This window comes from Camelus ferus, chromosome 7 (genome assembly GCF_009834535.1).
Source record: "Camelus ferus isolate YT-003-E chromosome 7, BCGSAC_Cfer_1.0, whole genome shotgun sequence".
Lineage (NCBI taxonomy): Eukaryota > Metazoa > Chordata > Mammalia > Artiodactyla > Camelidae > Camelus > Camelus ferus.
Window position 1 is genome coordinate 81816310 of NC_045702.1, and position 19366 is coordinate 81835675.

At 45.0% G+C, this 19366-nt stretch overlaps 1 protein-coding gene across 1 annotated transcript in view; it reads right to left on the reverse strand.

Moving 5' to 3' along the window:
• Positions 1-19366, reverse strand: part of GLI3 (GLI family zinc finger 3) — a 265844-nt gene that overhangs the window by 66702 nt on the left and 179776 nt on the right. Inside the window, 3 exon segments of the mRNA XM_032484273.1 lie at positions 6593-6794; positions 11437-11583; positions 14879-15084. Of these exon segments, the coding sequence (XP_032340164.1) occupies positions 6593-6794; positions 11437-11583; positions 14879-15084 (555 nt within the window).

Sequence of the window (19366 nt, forward strand, 5' to 3'; positions counted from 1 at the left end):
ATTAGCTGGTAAGTTAATAATGGTATGATGCATAAAATATTACAAGTGAAGTGGCATCATATGGCCTGCCATAGTTCTTTGTTTTAATTTACTTTTTTTTTTATAATCCAGTAGATTTTTTTAAATTGAAGTATGGTGCCAGTTTCTGGTGTACAGCATGTTTCAGTCACACATATACATATATATTTTCCTTTTCATATTCTTTTTTTTAATTATAGGTTACTACAAGATATTGAATATAGTTCCCTGTGCTATACAGTATGAACTTGTGGTTTACCTATTTTATATATAGTGGTTAGTATCTGCACATCTCGAACTCCCAAAGTTCTTTATGTTGCGAGGGTAAATGGAGCTGATTATAAAATTTAAGAGATCTGTCTCCAAGTAAAAGCAAATTAAAAAAGAAAATGAGGAATTATGAGAAAGACGGCATGAGGCTGGATCACCCAGCCATATGTATTTAGAGATAAAAGTTTCTATTTCATTGTTTAATGACGTCAATCCACATGGCTTTACCTGTTTGCTAAAAAATAATAGTTTTTCCTTAGAGTTGCATGGAACATCTCCTTCCACTGAGTCTCAGGGTCAGGGTTCCTATGTGTTAAGACAGAGTATATGTGGGTAAGGGGGAGGGAGGTGTGGAGAACTGAGTAATTAATACTCTACACATTTTATTTACATTTGCTTCAGTGGAAAGGCTCATCGGTTCCTAGGTTTATCTCCAGAATCCCTCCCTGACCTGGCAGACCCAGCAGAGAGCTGGGCAGGCCTGAGATCACTGAGGAAGCGAAACCACGGTAGAGCCCTGACGTGGGTGGTCACGGAAAGACCCAAGAGCAAAGGCACCGTCTCTCACCCAAAGGGAAGAAGAGGGAAGAATACATGGCAACTGTAGATCTTAGAAAATGTTTTAAATGTAAAATCGACACTAATGTCCCCAAACACATTTTTTTCAGCTGCCTTGGTTGGTAAAATTTTGTTCGGAGGTGAATTTTTTAGGCCATCCTTAAAAGACACTCATGTGATGCTTTTGTAGTGTATTTCTTCGGGTCGGGCATTGGGATTATGACATTTCATGCTGCAATTAACCCAGTTTTCTACATGCTGAAGGATCCAGTGATGCTGCTTCCTTTTCGATATCCCGTCCCCCCTGACTCCCACTCACAAAACCAGCACTGGAGGTAAAGTCAGGCAACAGCCCACATGCCGGAATCTGAGGGCCCCACTATTGGACAGACTGGCTTCAAGCAGGCATCTAATCAAAACCAACTCTGTGGTTACTTTGTGGCCGCCATACTAACGAGGTCATCCACCTTCGGGTTGCAGCTGTGGAATTCACTGCACGGCAGCTGCCGCTCAAAGGGGGAACAATTCTTTCCGGTTTTGCAGAAAACAGGCCAACAGCTGTTATCACTGGTGTATGTGTAAGTACAGGGACACGCACACATGCATATGCTTCTATTTGAAAGGAAAAAAAAATAGCTCCCATGTCCATCCATAAAAGCTCCCAGGGCAAGATAACTGGAAAGCCCAGCAGCCCCAGAAGTAATGAGCACATAAATAAAGACCTACACACTCACAAAATGAGTAAGTTTCACCCCCAATGTTTACACTGAGGTGTATGCACTCTTGGAATAATGCTTTGGACAAAAACACATCAGGCTTGGGAGATGGAGGGTGTAGCTCAGTGGTAGAGTGTGTGCTTAGCATGCAGGAGGCCCTGGGTTCAATTCCCAGTACTTCTATTTAAATGAATGAACGAATGAATATTTAAAAAGCGAATTACCACCCCTCCCCTCAAAAAAAGAAAAAAAAATACATTAGGCTTTCTAGGATGCGAGTGTCCTAAAAGGCTTTAAAAGCTGAGTTGCCATTAAACAGCCAAACAGACAAAACCTCCAAGGACATGAGCAGCAGTGATGCAGTCTCCGAGGAGATCTGGCTGGAAGCACCCAAACCCTGCACCTGGTCAGCCACGCAGACGTGGTTAGGAAAAGCACAATCGAGCGTTTACAAGGGGTCATCCCTAGAACTGATCGTTTCCCTGTGATGGATAGCATTCCTGCCCATCCTTGCAGGCACGCCTCCCACTGGAGGATTTCTAGGAGAGCAGGAAGTAAGAGGAACAGAAGAGTAGGTTCCCAGAGAGACCAGCAGGTTCGGTAAGTGGCTGAATGCCTGTGACTCAGCCCACTGATGTCCTTGAGCACCAGTTCTCCGGTCCCTAAAACAGGGCAGCCTCCCTGGAGCCTCGAAGGCTTCCTGCGGTTCTCGGATCAGTGGGCCACGGCTGTGCACAGCCTGGCCCTGCCCACCTCCAACCCAGGGGTCGTGGGCTTCTGAGAGTCTCTCCACACCTGAACTCTTCCCAGTCCGGGGCCTGGCCTGTTCCACCGACCCATTCCTCTCTGATGGGAGGCCCTTCCCTTCCGTGAGTTCCGTGAGGACAGGGGTCACGTGTCTCATTCATCTTTGCAGCCCCCATGCCCAGCAGTGACCAGCACGTAGCTGAACACGCAATACAATATTTAGGGGATGCATGAGCGATGGATTAAATGAGGTACTACACAAAGCCAGTGGCCACATCGGGGAGTAAATGAAAAGTCTCTTTCTGAGTTAGTATTAATTACTTCCACTGCCGCTGGGGGCGAAGGCTGTCTCGTCATTTGTAGAAGATGCAATCAGAGAGTTTAAGGGCACTGGTCCTTTGGCTCGGTGCTCATTCACTCTTCCCTGTTTCCCGCCCAAGTCACTTGGCGTTGTTTCTCTGACACAAATGTTTCCTCCCAGCAGGCCACAGCACAGGGCCAAGGTCTCAACTCTGCCTCAGGAAATGGCACTGGACCTGCCGGAAGCATCCTTACTCTGGGGGCTGGCGGGGACGGCTGATGGCACCCAGGGGAGAAGACCCCTGCTGTCTGGTCACTGGGCAGAGCTGGTCTGTTCTGGCACCAGAAAACACACACTGACATGTGGCCCTGCCCCTCTTGGCACTCAACTCTCATCTTCTTGAGACGTCTGTCCTGGCCAGGCCAGACCTGAAACTACAAGGCTATGAAACTATCTCCATTTTAGCCATTAAACCCAATGTGAGAAAGATGTAACTGGTCGGGTAGGACGGAGTGGATGACTCGTTTCTTCATTCCATTATGTCTGCTGGACGATTACCAGAGGATGAGGGTTATCTGAAACACCTCGTCTTCCAATGGGAGCGCAGATTCTAGGGGAAGGCATTAGCAGAGGTCAGACTAGCCCTAACACAGTGCCATTAACTGGCTATTTATGAGACTAGCCTGGGCCGCAGACAGTGGGGGTGACAGGCTGTACTTGGTAAATGTAGATCACCTAGTCTTAGGCGGGAGTGATGGAGAAGTTAAAGCATTCCGAGACAGGTCAACATTTCACAACATCCTTCCCAAGGGCATGGAGTTATTTTCTGAATGATCATTTTAGTTATGATATTAAAAAAGTCTTGTGATGTACCTTTGGACAATAAGTTTTAATAAGGTAGGCAAAAATCAAATGTTATGTTTTGATATGGCCACGAGCTTTTGTGAATAAAGATGTGATTTATATGGTATTTTTATAGCAGTCTGAATTCTTAAGTAAATATATAAACATAAGAACCATATACAAACTTAAGATAGATAATTGCTTTTTTCTCTGTTTATTCTGTATCCATCCCTCTGTGTCTCTGTATATCTATCAACCTATGGACATATGATATTCTCTCCACAGAGAATGTAACTTTCTGAAAACCAGAATTATTCACCCACCACATAGAAACTTCCTTTAATAAAGAGGGTGATTAGAATTCTGATCGCTCAATAAAGAGCTCCTTCAATTATTCACTCAAGAAATATTTGTTGGGTTGTGACAAGGTGACAGGGCAGAGATGTCGCGGGGTGGGGAGTGTGGTGGTGAACACAGCCCTCAACCTTCTGGCATTTGTGGTCTAGTGGAGGGAAACATTTAGCAAACTACCAGGATGAGCAGGTAAATACGGGGATTTCAAATAGTGGTAGACGCCAGTGTCAGCCTCCTGGCGAACAGCATTTGAGCTGGGACACGTACACGAAGGAGATGGCTACAGTATTTTTTTTAGAAAACTGAATGAGTGCCTTTACACACTGAAAGACATCTTTGGAAACTGAAGTGACACCATTACGATCTGCACTGCTAACACTAGAAGCAGATGAGGATTCGAGAACACGCAAGTTTGATAGTCAAATGTGTTCGGGGCAAATCAAAAAGTGAGGGATTGGAGTGCTGGCACCGACGCCCACCAGGCACATGACCTTCGCCGGCTTCCTCTTGTAAAGACTGTGCTGATGGATCAAACAAGAATAACACGATGTTTTCCAAAACTGCTGTGAGACGGGAATGGTGGGCACACTCACATCTACTGTGTCCCTTGGTACAAAGCAGAGGTGAGATGCGTCGCAACTCTACATTCACTCTTGTATCTTTCCTTCTGGGACAGTCAGCTGCCCTTTGAAGATTTCTTCATGCTTCTTCCTTTCCCGTCATCCACTGGTCCCACCCCTTACTGATGATTCCTCACACCTGTCTTTACATTTACAAAGTGAAACTTGGAACAGGGCAGGTACTGACGTTTCTCCAGCTAAAGGACTGGCAGGTGGTGCCCATCCTAATTATTCTAATCATTGTGTTATTCTGGCAAGCGGATCTCATCTTGGGTTATCTGTATTACTTCATACGCACCAAACGCCAGGTCTTATCCTAACACACAGTGGATGGGTGTTGAAGAATGAGCGAGCGGTCAGGCTGCAAAAGAGAGGATGGGCTGGTGGGGAGCCGAAGTCAAGGGAGACCTGAGTGCGCGATGGCCCTGGTCACGTGATTGCAAATGGGTCTCCCAGGACCTGAGTGGTCTGAAGAATCTCTGCTTCCAGCTTGAATGAGAATAACCAGGTCTGTCGTAGCTCCTTGGAGGCAGGGGACAATGATGGCTACAAGTCAGGATACTGGCAGTCTCTCAAGGATTACCTGGGAGGTACTAGATTACCTGGGAAAGGGGAGGAGACCAAGAAACCAGCAAAGATGCTGGAGTAAGACTAAAGACAGAGCACTGTGACCGTCTGGGCACCATTTTCTTCTAAGTCCTTTTCCTTCTATCTAAGCCCTTTAGAGGCTGTAAAAAGTCAAGATAGGCGCACAGAAAGTGAGGAGGAAGAAAAACGAAGGAGAAGTAAGAGACGTGAATGCTCATGAAGTGTGTCCATGTGAATATCATTCATGTGAATTTCACTGTGTGCCTCATTTCTACCACTCTGATGCTCTGACTTCTGGTCAACCCACAGAATAATCACGTGATAAATAATCACATGATTTCAGCAAACTGAGCTAGGTCAATGGCAATCTATAACTCCAGGAGTATTTGCCAGGAGTGCAGAACAGCCAGGCCGTGGTTTGGAGACGGGCACACTTCCGCAGAGCCAGGCCGGGGTGATCACTGGGGCAGCGGGGCCAGGCGCCCATAGCCCATCTTCTGGTCGGACCATAAGGGGAAGTTCTCCTGAGGCTGTGTCCACAGGTAGGGGTCTCCAACCTGGAGCTGCTGACGCACACCAGCTTTAACAAAAGACACCCTTTCCTCCACAGTGGGTGTCTCGTCTGTAGTTTACAAACGTTAAGACTGAATTTCAGAGCCGACCGGCAAGTGAGGTTGGCACCACTGGTGGCAAAGCTGGAATGTGACTACAGTCATGACGGACGCCCAAACCCACCTTCAGGGCTGCAGCGGCTCATCCTGGAACCAACCCAGGGCCCCTCTGTAGGCACCGACTGCTACCGGGGAAGCAGAGTTATTTGCTCTGCTCCGTGTTTCCACATCTTCTTGACCATATTAAAAGAACAGACGCAGCAGAAAATGACATCATCTCAAAATGGGGATTTATAATATTTAAACATTAACTTGCCTGCCAAGGAGCACTGCTGATCACCGAACAAGCAACGAATCAAAACTGTAATGGAAACACTGCTGAAAAAATAACGGTACTCATCGTTTCTAGTAAATATGGTATGTGACCATTGCAAACACTTTTTTTTTTTTTTCTGGAATGTTAGGGTTTCCTGAATACATATATCCATCATGGAAGACCCACCAACTCCTTTAGATGAGAACCCCTGCTGTTTCCTTTTCTTTCTTCCTCCCAGTGCACCTTGCTCCTGTGAGACAGGACACACGCCCGGTCTTTTGATTTTGGCCTCTGTCCTTGCAAGTGTCGTGTGACCAGGTATGAAGTTGGTTTTTCTTCTCTAGAGGAAAACTCTAGAGCTTACTCTAACCAGTAAGAGGAGAAAAAGGTTGCTACACTCACTGTCTCTAAGAAGTGGATTTCATCATTCCTGAGCAATGACACTTCTCTCTACGGACCACCAACTGATGTCTGCAAAATAATTATAATCAGCTTTGGACCCATCCCGGTGACACCTGACCTGCGTTCCAGGTCAGGCCCGGTGTCCTGATGTATCCTCCCTCTTAGGTAGTCAGGATGGCAAACACAGGTGCAGACAAATGCTGACGTTTCATTAAAGACACATATAATGGATTCGGGAAAACACATACCTGATTGCACTTGCAGATAAGTGACCATAGGAGCCACTCGCTGAAGAGCTGCTGCGGGAATTATTGAGAATCGTGACCAAGGAGTTGGGAGATGTCCTGATCATGGTCTGAAGGTCAAAGCTATGATCGGACAGCGGTGATATGGACAGTGTACGTTTCCGGCTCGGCCTGGCTGACAGCCTGGGGCTGGGGAACCTGGTGCCTGTTATAGAAACAAAACAGAACCCGATTACCAGCGGCGGTACTGGGTACCTGTTATCTGTTACGACTACCAGCGTGGAAGAAGTGAAGGATAAGCTGGCCACTTGTGGTGACAAGGACCTCGCCTCCCACTCGTGATCTACTGGCTACAATTGAGGAAATTAGGGAGAAATATTTATCTTCCAGGGGCTTACCTCGGGGGAGCTCTGTTTATTAATGTGCAGGCAAAATGATAAATTGCTAAACAAAAGGGAAAGACTTTTATGTGTTATCCCTCTCATTTCCAGTGATTTATGAATCTGACGGCTGCTTGGATATTCTCATCATTAATTCACCACAAGCGACAAAGACAGTGGTTCCCACAGTTACGCCGCACACCACCCTCCCTGCCCCAACGTGCACCGTTCTAAGGCAATGAGCCAAAGGGAAAACTGAATTAAAGTATCCTAAGATAAAAAACGCAGCTTAGTTATGCTCTCATTTCCCCTTGATTTCTGTAGTTATCTGATCCTCGGTATGCTTACAGCTTTATTGAAAAAACTGATAAATACATTATCCTAAATTAATGGTTCTCGATGGGGGGGGGGATTTGCCCCCAGGGGACATGTGACAACATCTGGAGACATTTTGGTTATCACAACACATGGGGTGCTACTCACATCTCATGGGTAGAGGCCAGGGAAGCTGTGGTACACCCTGGGATGTGCAGGGCAGCCCTCCACTGTGAAGAAACATCTGGACCCAGTAGTGCCGAGATGGGGGATCCCTGTTCTAAATTCTCCATAATCTAACAGAATCAGTTCCAAGAAACATTTACAATCTTGAGATGTGGTTTGTTGACACATTTCCTAAGATGGGGGAGGAAAACCCCTGCCAGCATTGTCATGAGACTGGACGAGTCAGAATTAATTCTCTGGACTTATTAGATCAATCAGTTAATTAATAAACTTTCTGCACTTAAGAGTTTTTAGACTCCAGGAAGAGTCCACCAATGAAGTTCTATTCTGAAGGGTACTAACTCACACTTTAACATCTGCCAACTTACAGGGGGAGGGTGTAGCTCAAGTGGTAGAGTGCCTGCTTAGCATGCAGGAGGTCCTGAGTTCAATTCCGAGTACCTCCTCCGAAAATAAATAAATAAATAAACCTAATTATCTCCCCACCCAAAGTTAAATAAATAAAATTAATTAATTAAAAAAAAAAACACTTGCCAACTTAATACAATGGATGGCCGTTTGCCTTCAATTTGGTAGATGCCAGAGATTTGAATTTGAGGGTGTAAGTACCCAAAGGCCAACTCCTGCCTTTTCTAAGGTCACATTTACATTATAGTCATTCAGCTGAAGTTTAATGACAGAATGAGAGCATAATTCCACTAGGGAAGAGGCAAATCGAATATGATTACCTTTAAGAAATAATGGAGAGTCTGTATTTCAAAGGACTGGTATACCTGCCCACAGGGACATGACAATTTTGTGGAACCCAGAAAACTGGAGGAGGAGGCAAGAAAAATGACCTAGGCACTTGGTCTCTACTGGAAATATTTTCTTCATCAGAGACGGACCTTGGCAAAAGCTAACAATCCAACATGCTTTGAGATCATTTAATGAAACACAATAGGTGGACAGGAAAGACCCTATAGATAATATTATAGAAATAAATACGTATATTTTATAGTTAGTAAAAAAGTAAATCACAAACTGGAACTTACTAACTTAGTACCATCCATGTAGAAAACTGGAAAACCAACGTGAATGACGAATGGGAGACCTACTCAAATCTTTCAAGCACATTGAAAACGGAATTTCTTCATTTAGAATAGACTCATTACCCCCCGATTTAGGGCACGTTAGTACAAAAATAGCAATCCCACATCTTGTACTGTTCAAATCAACACCTTCCTGTTATTGTAGGGTCTGCCTTACACAAAAATGTCTCACTTTTACTTCATCATAAAAGCTTTTCAGTCAAGAAATGCATTCCACTTCCAAAAGATTCCAAGCACAAACCAGAATTACGGTCGACTTCCATTTAATCCCGGACAATAACCCTTTTCAATGGGACTCAGTGATCCCTGGCAGAATTAGAAGTAACAGGACATTCCAGAGAGCTGATTCCCTGAGTTTTTAAATCACCAATGAGATAAGGAGGCCATCTGATGCTATGAAACACCAGAGGCCTATATCCACCTCACATCATCCAAAGACAGAGCCCAGGGCCTGGCTCCATCCTTTCCATGGAAACCTTCAAGTTCCTCAGGGCCTGGCTGGTTCAGCTCCTCTCTGTTTTTCCCTCCAAGATGGGCACTTATTTAAGTCACTTTCTTTAAAAAAAAATTTTTTTAACGGAGGTACTGGGGATTGAACCTAGGACTCATGCACACGAAGCTACACCCTCCTCCCTTTGAGTCAGTTTCCACCAGTGTGAGCAGTGCAGTTTTCAGGCATCTCTAGGCTGTTCCTCATAGGGATTACCTGCTCTCCTGTCTTTTAAGGCCACTTGAATTCCAAAAGGGAGAATCAGAGCCATAAAACAGACCTGTTCACTCTAATGTGCAACATAAACACTCTACCCCAAAGCTGGCTGAGCCCAGACAGGCCCACTGGGGACACATTTAAAAGCCAGGCACCCATCTGACCCCTTTTATTGCAGTTTCTGCCAGCAGAGAGCCTGAAGATCTGTAGCAATGGAGCCGAGTGACCAGCTCCATCTCGGTCTGGCTCTGCTGTTGCTCTTCCAGAGCCAACGTCGGGATGGAAAATTGTTTCACTCTCTGTTGAAAAGGTCTCTGATGATTTTAAAAATTGAAAGCATGAGAACATTCGTCTTCTGTTCTGTTTAGCTAAATGAGATTTCAGCTATTGTAGAGGGCAGGGATATAGAACTTGGAGCACTTTCCAACCCTTTAATATGCTCTACTCAACCCCCTAAGAACCAAGCAAGGAAAGAGAAAGCCAGCAGCCTTTTGGGCAGTGATTTGGGACCCTCTGTTGAAGGGAAGGGCTAAACCACAGGTGAGGATTTCAAGACAGCTGACAGACGTCGTCCAGTTCTTCACTGACCATCCTTCATCCATAAGCCTGAGCATTCTCATTGCTGCAACACAGATCTCTCTGATCTGGCTCTCTGTTAATTGTTTTGTTTCCCTTAGTCTAATGAAAAACTCTGACAAAGAAAAAGGAGGTTTCTTTTTATGTGATGAATGATAGGACATCTAAATTCCTACTTAATGACAATCAATTTACCATATACTCTGGCAAATTAAAATTCCTTTAATTAGTTTTTACAAAGTAAAGGGGTAGCTTCATCCTTTATTTAGATAAAAACCGCCATTGCCTGACTAAACACATTCTCATCAAACAGCGAAGGAAATACAGCCTGACCTTCCAGGGATTCGCTCTTACTTTAATTCTTTATTTGCAGATTTTTAAATAACTGATTTGCATAATAACCCTCAACTTTTTTTTTCTCCCAACAATCCCTAATTGAAATGTGGTGGTGATGAATCTGAAATGGAAGCTCTCTCTTCTACAAAGCAGAATCACCGAATCCCTGCAGAAGACCGAATGTGTTTCTTTTACTTTGTGTGCGGTCATGAACTCCCCAACGGAAACCCACACAAGGTATGTTCCTATGCAACATGGCTAAGTGAGTTCGTGACGGGAAGGGAACTAAGGCTGTGTGGACCAATCTCCTTCTCTCTATTACAAACCTGAGGACTCAGTGACCAACCACTGCTAGGGAGTGGACCGGGGTACACCCACTGTCACAGAAGAATCCAAACAGACTGTAGATGGACGAGCACAAGGTAATCACTGTTACTAGGACAAACAAGTTAAAACCCCAGCACGTGTCCTAGTGTTGTAGCATTCAAAGGGTTGTGGCTTTTGTTACATACGCCTTGGATGTGGTACCTGGCAAATGGATGTGGACTTAAAAAATCTGAATAAATAAGAAGTCCTGGGTGTTCTAAGAAATGATCATCATAGGCTTCCATCTGTATGTCTAGAAGTGACACGAAGGACTCGTCATAAGCCTTGAGGGACCCAAAAGAAAGTGACATAAAGCACATCCAAAGGTCCCATTTTCTTCCACTGCTATGTACTCAAAGTAGCCCTTTCTGATTTGGAAGTGGTTTTTATTTTTCCTATAGAAAAGGTCTCAGTGAGACAGAATTTTCTAATGTAAAGAAAACCTATGAGTAAAAAGAAGTAAAAAATAAATTAACAAAAAATGTCAAACTAAGTATAGGTCTTTTTTAAAAATTAATTTTTCAAGCTTAAAATCTATGAGACCAAAGAGTGACTGGATAAAGTACATTCATATAATCAAACACGTTCCCTTATTTCATTACCAAGATAATCAGCACCGGAGAGTTTTTTGTGTACCAGCCAAATTACAATCACCTGCATCTTCCAGTTCATGGATATGAACTGAGCTAAGCAGGGAGGCTCAGGATGGCCAAATCGGCTGCATCCTTCTGGAAAACCAAGGGAAACAGATCCCCAAATATTGGTGGTTCCTCCTCTTCCTCTGGTTTCAAAAGTTAGGTAATCAACTAATCTTTGTATCTTCCTCTCCATTTCATGAGTTGGCTTCGCCCCACCCAGCCCAGGACTACAGAGAACAGCCCCGCCACTTACTATCCATGGCATGAAGGTACTCCATGTGGATGGCCCCTGCGCCGGCGGTGGCAGCCGAGGGGATGATGTCTGCATAGGGGCTGCGCTGGCCGGCTAACAGAGCCATCTGATGATAGTATTCCGCTGGGCTGACTCCGGGGTGGGGGGCTGGATGGGAGAGGAGACCAGAAAAGTACGGTTACCAGTTAGTCAACAGGAAGCTTTTCTGGAGCCAACCCAAAGTCTGTTTGCCATGCAGCCCACATGTTTCTTTATAGTAAAACTTCTTTAACTCAAGCTGTGTCTTCACCAAAGTCTCCTACGTATCATTTATTCAAAAACAAAATTGAAGGGAGGGTACAGCTCAGCGGTAGAGCGTGTGCTTGGTATGCAGGGGGTCTTGGGTTCAATCCCCAGTCCCTCCATTAAATAAAATAAATAAATAAACCTAATTACCACCCCCCCCAAAAGAAAACTAAAGAAAGTGAATAGAAAAACTAAAAATACATTATAATATTTTTGAGGTTAGCTTCAAGAAATTACCACGAATTCAAAATGATTAAAACGTATATATGTACATGTATATATACACTCATTCCCATGTTTGCAACCCAAGATGAAAGTTTCTTATATCAAAGCACTGTATATTCCCATTTGTTACAGTAGTAGACCACTCAGATAACTATGAGGTACTTCAGGACATACTTAAAATACTTCCCTAAGCTTTCCGACAGGAGTGTCGGAGTTAGCTCTCACTAACCTGGAGGACTCAGGGCTCATGAGTAGAAATGGCAGCACAAACCCAGCTTTAATAACTACACGATGGGGTGATAAGCTGCAATTCTGTGTTCCATAATTTTAAAACTCTTTCTTGTTCTTTTTTTTTTTCATTACAAAGTCAAAAAGACATATACCTATCAATCTGGAGCCATTTACTGGCAAGAGGCAGCTCTGTAGGAGTGGGGTAATGATCGGTTTCCACATGCCAATCTGTGTGCAGGAGCTGCAGGACACTGGAGCTGTTCGCCAATTTATGCGCGGGAGCTGCAGGACACTGGAGCAGTTCCAGGGTGGTCTCTAGGTGCACCAAGATCTGGATGCAAATCCCAGCTCCACCCCTTACAGATTCCAGGGGTTGTGGGGAACAACGAAGGCAATGGTGCATGGAAAGTGCGTAGCACATGGTGTTCGATCAGTAAAAGTTTTATCATTTTGATGGAGAAACACTGACATTCTAGCAATAAGTCTGTGTATGCTTTACATTCATGTCCATATACATTTTTTTTAATTGAAGTATAGTTGATTTACAGTGTTGTGTTAGTTTCAGGTGTACAGCAAAGTGATTCAGTTATACATACATATATATATATATTCCTTTTTCAGATTCTTTTCCATTATAGGTTATTGCAAGATTCTGAACATAGTTCCCTGTGCTATACAGTAGGTATAACTTGTTTAACTATTTTATATATAGTAATGTGTATCTGTTAATCCCAAACTCCTAATGTATCCCTCCCCCACTTTCCCCATTGGTAACCATATATTTGTCTTCTATGTCTGTGAGTCCATTTTTGTTTTGTAGACAAGTTCATCTGTTCATTTTTTTTTAAGATTTCACATATAAGTGATATCATATGATGTTTGTCTTTCTTTGTGTGGCTTACTTCACTTAGTATGATCATCTCTAGGTCCATCCATGTTGCTGCAAATGGCATTATTTCATTCTTTTTTGTGTGTGCCCATATACTTTTTATACATCATAGAGAAATATGTACAAAAATCATAGACTGCAAGAGACAAATATTAGGGCGTTGACTTTGATTGGATATTAATCGGAGGCAGGAAAAGGAAGGCAGAACAACCAATCAAAGAATGTTATGTTATTCATACTTGTCATCAGTTACTATGGAAAGCTGATGACAAGATGCTTTAACTGGAGGTACCACCTTCCAGTGGCCCAAGGAAATTTCCACAAACCAGGCATAATTCCAAGCCCATTGCTGGCTGACCTCTCTATCCCTCTCTCCCTGTTCTTATTAGTCACTTCCACGAACTCCCAAGTATCCACAAAGGTGACTCCATTTTTCCCACTGAAAAACCAGATTCAAAGCAGAACTCACTCCAATCTGACTCTTCTACAGCTTTATTTTTAAAGTGTGCATCTTCCCCAAGTGGTAAAACTTGCTCCCTAGCTGCCTTACACGTATCTTCAGTGCGCTGAATCAGAGGGGAAAACGAGCCAGTCGCTATTGATGGAGCACAGCTACTCCCGGAAGGGCGACCGAGTGGATACCTACTGAGAAAGCTCATGCAGCTTCCAGCACCCCACCATGCACAACCAGCCTCCGGAAGCGACTGCGCGGAGAGTGTGGACCCTGCAGAGTGGAGCACTGCTCGGTGAGATGGAGCACGTGGTGTGTCTCTGTGCTTTGATACAGGCACCAGCAATCTGTGGTTTGCTGCAGAGAGCTCATCATCCTCTACTTGTCAACAATACAACTTATGCCATTCTGGACCTTAATTCCCCTAACAGCTACTGTGGGCAAGTGAGTTTGGATATGCGTGCGTGAGATGGGAAATGCTCTTCCTGAACCAAAGGAACATATTGTAATTGGATGGCTGTGAAATGTACAAGTCCAATTAATTGTCATTGACAAGTAAGTAATTGGGAGGCTAAGAGAACCAGTAAGAATTTGGTCCTTGAGAGTTTAAATGAGCATCAAATATAAGAGAATTACAGTCAAAGTTTGTTTTGTTTCCACCACATCTGTCTTCCAGAGTTCATTTGGCATTCTCAAGGTCAGAGGGCACATACAACAGGTGTGGGTCATCATGCTCTCTGAGCCCTTCCTCCTCTAAGTGTGGTCCCTGGACCAGCAGCACTGACATCACCTGCACTTCTCAGAAGTGCAGCGTCTCAGGTCCCACCCAGACCCACCCTACACACAGTCACATTTTATCACCACCCCCAGGGGATCTGTATGCACCCTGGAGTTTGAGAAGCCCTGCACCCACAGACACCTCTGTATACAGGTGCCTCTCAGACTTGCAGAACAGGAAAGTGTTTATCAGAAGGTGAGCAAAATGGGCTGGGGACACATGCACGTTGTGGGAGTGGCTACAGGGCTTTTCTAAACACACGTGGAGCCACAGAAGAGAGCAGTTGTAGTAAGAGCAAGGGTTTGGGCGTCAGTGCATTCTGGGTTTGAGTTCCAATGGGCCAGGGTGCAAGTCCCTTGGCCCCTCGGCCCCTTGGCTAGCCTCACCTGAAAATGGACAGAAGCAGCCCACCCTCACGGAGGCGTCCTGCTGTGGTGAAAGCAGGCAACCCAGCATTTAGCACAGTGCCCGGCACATGGGAACCACGCGATAAGCATCAGTTACTCTACACCATGTCCCAGGAGAGGCAGGGGGAGGAGGGGGTGTGATGGGTGGAAGCAGAAGGGGCTGGTCGGAGACTCACCGTCAGTGGGGCTCAGCCCCCGGGCTGCTGAGATCATGGACAGGGATGGGCTGCTGTGCAGAGACCGGATGTAGTCCATGTAGGGGTTGATGTAGGGATGCGGAGGGCTGAAGGGGGACTCGGAGGCGGCCGCGGGGTTCCGATGCGGGGAGATTCTGATGAAGGGCAGGTCTGAATACGTGGGGCTACTAGATAAGGCAGAAGGCCTGGGTCAAAAAAAAAAAAAAAAAAAAACAGAAACAAGAGGTAGGCGTCAGACCAAGAGCTCCAGAGGCAGAGGCTGTCTATGAAAGAAAATAAGATTTCAAGGTGTCTTGGGGGGAAGAGTATCAGGCATATACACTTCCGGCATTCTGATCTTAAAATCACAGTGACATAATAATGTAGGTAGGATGCGACGATGTGATTATTTGGGTGAAGGAAATTGACCTTTGAGAAATTTCCTGGCACTCGGAATATAGGAAAGTTAAGTCTTTGGTTTTCCTTGTGAGAAGAATTCCAAACAGGCACCTGAGCGTCACAAAGTAGTTGTGATTATATTTTCCATTTGACCTGAATGTTAATTTCACCGTGGAACTTACCTCTCCCCATCTTGGTACGGCATTTATTAAAAAAAAAAGCAAAGGAAGGAAGGAGGGATGGAAGGAAGGAAGGAGGGACAGAAGGAAGGAAGGAAGGAAATTTGTCTGGTCTGGAAATCTGAGCATGCCCATGGCAGAACTGCCCACAAATGAGAAGAGAGACTCATTGTGAAAGTCTGTAAGAAACATGAAATTAGACACTGCGTACATCCGTGCTCCAGCTTTACTGCCCTGGGTCTTGTGGGGGTGAGTAAACCCAGCTTCCCAGATCTGGGTTTCCCAGTTTTGAAGGCAGCCCCTCCTCTCTCGAGGCAGCCCCGGGGGGGCAGCTCTCTCCAGTACTCATTCTGCATGTGGCTGTGTCCTGATTAGCCCTGTTGAGTGAACCATCAGTAATGAGGTGCTCCTGGGTTTAGAGAGTTGGAAAAGACTGGGGTTTGGATGCAGCCCTTAGTTATAATGAGCTAAGGTAGAATGTAAGTTCTTGGCTGACGGGAAGGAATTCTAAGGCACACCTGGCAGCCACCATCCCTCATCCCCCACTGGGGATTCCCTCTCTGGAGCCTCCCCTCCTCCCCCAAGCCCTGGCGGGGCGGGCCATTTCTAGAATGGTTCCAGTCTGTGGAACCCCACCCCCACCCCCGGCCGCCCCATTCCTTCTCTAATAGAAAGCGTTTTGTGTGAATAATCCAGTGAACTGGCTCCGACAGGCTAAACACTTTTCTCATTCACAGAGAATACGGCCATAAAAAGGCGAGGGATCGTAAGAAGGATGTACTGAGAACAGCAAACTCCTCTTGTGGCTCTGGCTTTAGCAGTGAAAAGGAAGGGAGGAGAAACATCTTCTCGCCCCGCCTCCCCAGCTAAACAGCACCGCCGGCCTCTGGCCCCCTGGCTGTCAGAACAGGATCTTGGGAGAAGCCAGCTCCTCCAAGAGCACAGCGCAGATGGTGAAACAGATGAAACCAAAGATCAGATTGTGAATTTTCTCCCAGTAGCAAATAAGAGAGATTAAAAAATCTCTTTTCTTAGGGGTACTGGATTTTCTTTCTTGCTCTTTCTTACTCTTTTTTTTTTTAATTTGAACACACAAAAAAGGAGGCTTTCTATTTGTTTTTCAGATGCCACTTTTAGTGAAATAAAACAAAAATCCAGCATTTTCTAAATTTACATGTGGGCAGAGGGAGAAGTCACCACCTGAAAAAAGCTATTTCTTTTCAAAACAACTTGAGGCTTTCCATACCCACTCAGAAATTAGTAAAAATTACTGGTATTTAAATAGAACTTGGCACAACTTATTAGTCTAACCTATTTTAGCTCATGACTACAAGTAAGTTCATTCTGTGTCGCTGGTTAAATCTTCAGCTTAAAGCCTGCTGTTACTGTAAAGCACACGGGATGCTCAAATGCATTCATTCATTTTCTACAGAAGAGGAAAAGCAATCCTTCTCATCGGACTCAAAAGCAATTATTACAAAACACAAACTTCCTTGCAGATTCATGAGAGACAGGTGCAGCAGAAATGCAGAAAAGGAGGCATTTCAAGAAACCCAGGAGACGCTACCTCCCAGACAGGCTTTCCTTATGATCCCCGAGAAACTCAGTCTGAACATTATGAACTAAAACCAGTGAAGGCAATGGCATTGCTTACTGGTTTTCTCCATTTTAGACAAAAACTGGAACCTGTCATTTTTTTTCTCAAATTCCAGAATTGAGAATGGTAGCAAGAATCTTCCTAGAGGCCTAGATTGCATTGAAGAATCAGGGACGGGGAGGAGACTCAGCCCCCAGAATGACCTGCAGGTGACAGGTGTCGGGCCGGGGCGGTCACCAGTCCAAAGGGGCAAGGAAGCCAGGACACGGCCGACGCTATTCTCTTCTCCCAAATCTGTGGACGTCTGACGCCTGCCCCCTCACCTTCACTTTCATCTGACCTGTTCCCACAGGAGGACTGGAGATACTCCACGAGTAAGGAGTCAGGACCTGGCCGGAACGCCCAGGCTCCATTTTCCCTCACACACATGGGCAACAGCAGAGAAGAGGGGCGGTGCCCCCAAGGGGTGGAGATCAAGTCAGGAAACTTCACTCACTCTGGTGCACATCATGCTCATGCACGTCCCTCCCTCCCAGAGGAGACGCTGAGAAGATCGGGGTCGCCTATTCCTCAGAAGGATGGTGGGTCACGCCTTCAGACAGGGAGGCAACTAAGAAAGCTTCACAGTAACGAATTTCCCTAAAGAAACAAACCATCTAGTAACCAAAGGCCAGTCATCCCCAGGCTACAACAGGGAAATGTCTAATGAGGGTCTCTCAGTGAGGAGTCACCAGGGATTCTGGGGACAGTGAGTCAGACCACCAAAGCAGTGGTTTGGTGGGGGTGAGGGGGGCTCAGGGCTGAAGGAGAATGGCTGTGGATGGGATGGCAGCTGTGTGACCACGGCCGAGAGACCCACCATTCTCCTTGTCCTCAGCAGTCCGATGGAAAGGATCCCTACCTTGTAGGGGTCTCAGCCAGTGAATGTAAGTAAAGCCTCACGTACTGAGCCTAGTATCTAATAAATGCTTAATACAGACGTAAATATTTACATCACAAACTACACTAATGTATTCCACTCCTATATACACACATACAAGGCAGAGACAGATATGTATTACATACATATAGACTCATACATACACAGACACAGAACCACACACACATACTAGGGGTGGCAAATACAGCATGCTATGTGATTTTCAAACACTGAACTACTGGAACCCCTTTTTTCAAAGCAAATCTTATGGTGGAAACATAAATCCTGTCTGCTTTGTTCCCTAACCTGACAGTCTCCCAGAAGCATCCTTTTGGATTTCCCAAGAGGCTCCACTCAAAATCCTAAAACCACACAAGGTGGTTAAGAACACGAACTCAGTTATAACAAAAATGCAAGAGCTTTGCAGGAAGTGGATTTGAACTCAGGCTCATCCCTATCTCTGTCACTGAGGCATGTTTCCTGATACACAAAACGGAATGGTAACAGCTCCCTTCCAGGGCTGCTGTCACTGACGGGCACTGGGCACCCAGGAAATGGTGGCACTGATGATGATCTTGGTGGCTGTCAGAATCATCCAACAAGACTTTTTTTTTGCGTCAATGTTTTTCAACTCAGCAAACAAATGTCCACATGGCAAGACTTTTGGAGACTGGGATTCCAAATTCACTGCTGTTCAATTTCTCACTGAACGTTGATGACTTCTTAATTCTGTTTCCACACCAGGATCTTGTGAGTTGGGCTGGCATGACATTTCTCGAGTGCTAATTAATGCCTGACAGAAATGAGTTTCTAAGCCATTAAAGCTGAGCAGCCAGCCTTGAATTCCAGTGGTCCCAGCAGCCACCTGACGTGGATGTAAATATATATAAACAAGAGTTTCTCAATAAAGCTGCTTTTAACATTACCTAACAGAGCCCCTTTCAAATTCTTGGCATCTGGGTCATCTGTCAGTTATTTTTTTTAACTGTAAAGCAAATCTGAGAGGGAAGGTTCAGCTTCTTACATTTAATAGGCAGATGTGTATTCACTGCTATGGGAAGGCAGCTGCAGAATTTTCCATGTAATGGACATCTATTATTTCACACACTATCATAAAGTTGACCTGGTAAATATTTGTCAAGCTTGCTCAAAATCTTCATTTGAGGATTACAGTAGCACCAGGAAAAAAAATTATAGGTGTCACTCACTTTCTTGGTTTATATTTTTAGTTAGATACACACAGAGACTGCACTGAAGATTTCTGTTGGCTTCGCCTGACTCTCTCTCTGCTCTGAGGTTGTACGTGGCTCAGTGGTTGGAAGGCAAGCACAAACTGTGGAGGAAAACAACAACAACAACAACAACAACAACAACAACAACAACAACAAACATTT